At 46.6% G+C, this 2500-nt stretch overlaps 1 protein-coding gene across 5 annotated transcripts in view; it reads left to right on the top strand.

The window, feature by feature from the left end:
- LOC123505118 (alanine--glyoxylate aminotransferase-like) overlaps nucleotides 1-2500 on the top strand; it is a 90132-nt gene that overhangs the window by 84852 nt on the left and 2780 nt on the right. For 4 of the 5 annotated variants that reach the window (XM_045256187.1, XM_045256189.1, XM_045256188.1 and 1 more), the window contains 3 exons: nucleotides 152-307; nucleotides 789-884; nucleotides 2464-2500. The exon at nucleotides 2464-2500 is cut by the window's right edge and continues 212 nt beyond it. In XM_045256187.1, the coding sequence (XP_045112122.1) occupies nucleotides 152-307; nucleotides 789-884; nucleotides 2464-2500 (289 nt within the window). The remainder of the gene's footprint in view (nucleotides 1-151; nucleotides 308-788; nucleotides 885-2463) is intronic. The other variant, XM_045256191.1, reaches the window with a different exon arrangement.

Genomic DNA, 2500 nt, shown 5'->3' with positions numbered 1-2500 from the left:
ATGTAAAGATGATAATATTCATGTTTCATGTAAGGATAAAGGAAGACTCCAAGTGCCTTAGAGGGAAACGGCAAAAGATGAAGACGCGACAATCAATGCATAAATCTCAAATATACTATGTTACTAAAAATATTGCTGTTGCTTTTTGAAGGTACAATACACTGCTTGCTGTTGACGCCGTGGCTTCCTTAGGGGGGGTACCCTTCTTCATGGATGACTGGGGGGTGGATGTCGTGTACACAGGCACTCAGAAAGTCATCTCGGCTCCCCCATCCATGGCCCCCATCTCCTTCAGTCACCGAGCCATGTACGTACGTATGCTGTCTGTGTGTGGCTGTCTTTGGTTATCTAGTTCACGGAGACAGGACTCTCAAGAACGAAAATTACAGGAATAAGATTAGCTCGGTGATCGTCTTGCCCTAACCGGTAACACGTGTCCCATACTGTTGACCGTACTTAAAGACCACTAATTTGCTCGACGTTTCTCACATGCTGCAGAATGGGAAGCACGGTGGCGCACGACCAAAAGGAAAATCAGACGGTGCCTGTGCAAGATGTTCGTTCTCACATACAACTATCAACACTCAAATTTTATCTTTCATTTATCACAACAGCATTGATTTTCGTAAACTGAAATTATTTGTCGTGCAACTGTATTTCATTCAAATTAATTCAAGAACATGGAAGTATGGGAATAAATACATATTACGCATTTATCATTAAGTCTAAAATTTAACAGCTAATTGGAGTATAGTTTTCAGCATTTTTTTTTTTTTTTACTATCTCAGGGCAAGAGTGAATGCTCGCCAGATCCCGATACACAGCTTCTACTCAGACATGACGTGGCTGGCAAATTACTGGGGTTGTGACGGATCTCCTCGCAAGTAAGATCTTCCTTCCGAAATTTCCACATGTCTCTTAATTCTCTCTGTAAAAGTGTGTGTGTGTGTGTGTGTGTGTGTGTGTGTGTGTGTGTGTGTGTGTGTGTGTGTGTGTGTGTGTGTGTGTGTGTGTGTGAGTGTGTGTAATTCACCTCGGTCGTCTGCTGGTCACCCAGCCAGTCTTCCCCATTACGGAGCGAGCTCAGAGCTCATAGACCGATCTTCGGGTAGGACTGAGACCACAACACACTCCACACACCGGGAAAGCGAGGCCACAACCCCTCGAGTTACATCCCGTACCTATTTACTGCTAGGTGAACAGGGGCCACACATTAAGAGGTTTGCCCATTTGCCTCGCCGCTTACTGGGACTCGAACCTGGGCCTCTCGATTGTGAGTCGAGCGTGCTAACCACTACACTACGCGGTGTGTGTTTCACTGTTTGATCTGCTGCAGTCTCTGACGAGACAGCCAGACGTTACCCTACGGAACGAGCTCAGAGCTCATTATTTCCGATCTTCGGATAGGCCTGAGACCAGGCACACAACACACACCGGGACAACAAGGTCACAACTCCTCGATTTACATCCCGTACCTACTCACTGCTAGGTGAACAGGGGCTTCACGTGAAAGGAGACACACCCAAGTATCTCCACCCGACCGGGAAATCGAACCCCGGTCCTCTGGCTTGTGAAGCCAGCGCTCTAACCCCTGAGCTACCGGGTGTGTGTGTGTGTGTGTGTGTGTGTGTGTGTGTGTGTGTGTGTGTGTGTGTGTGTGCGCGCGCTCGCGCGTGCATCACGTGCCACGCAGTATTTGCACCGCATTTTTTCTTTTCTATGACTACAAAATTCAATACAAGATGAAGGTAACAGTAGAAGTCCAAATGTTTCAAAGTTTATCTAATTAACAGTTGATAGCAGAAATCACCAAAAAGTTCAAGTATAAAAATGTACTGGACACTTGCCAGAGACAGACATGATACAGTTTATATGGAAATCCTTCATTACAACGAGTGTTGTACCATCCTGTCTGTCCGTCCCATAGTGAACTTCATCTAGCAGAACACGGGCAGAGTTTGAGCAGCGCTCTCTTTTGAAAATTCTCTCTCTCTCTCTCTCTCTCTCTCTCTCTCTCTCTCTCTCTCTCTCTCTCTCTCTCAATAACATTTTCTGAACGTTCACCTGAGAAGCATAGCGTTACGAAAACTCTTGATGATTACACACACACACACACACACACACACACACACACACACAAGCTTCACAAGCCAGAGGACCGGGGTTCGATTCCCCGGCCGGGTGGAGATATTTGGGTGTGTCTCCTTTCACGTGTAGCCCCTGTTCACCTAACAGTGATTAGGTACGGGGTGTAAATCGAGGAGTGACCTTGTTGTCCCGGTGTGTGGTGTGTGTCTGGTCTCAGGCCTATCCGAAGATCGGAAATAATGAGCTCCTAGCTCGTTCCGTAGGGTAACGTCTGGCTGTCTCGTCAGAGACTGCAGCAGATCAAACAGTGAAACACACACACACACATCACTTTTATAAACAAGCTTTTTGCAAACTTATCTATTATCCCACCAGATACCACCACACAGGCCCCGTGAGCTCAGTGTATGCT

Source organism: Portunus trituberculatus, chromosome 17 (genome assembly GCF_017591435.1).
Source record: "Portunus trituberculatus isolate SZX2019 chromosome 17, ASM1759143v1, whole genome shotgun sequence".
NCBI lineage: Eukaryota > Metazoa > Arthropoda > Malacostraca > Decapoda > Portunidae > Portunus > Portunus trituberculatus.
This window is presented reverse-complemented; position numbering and strand designations above follow the sequence as displayed.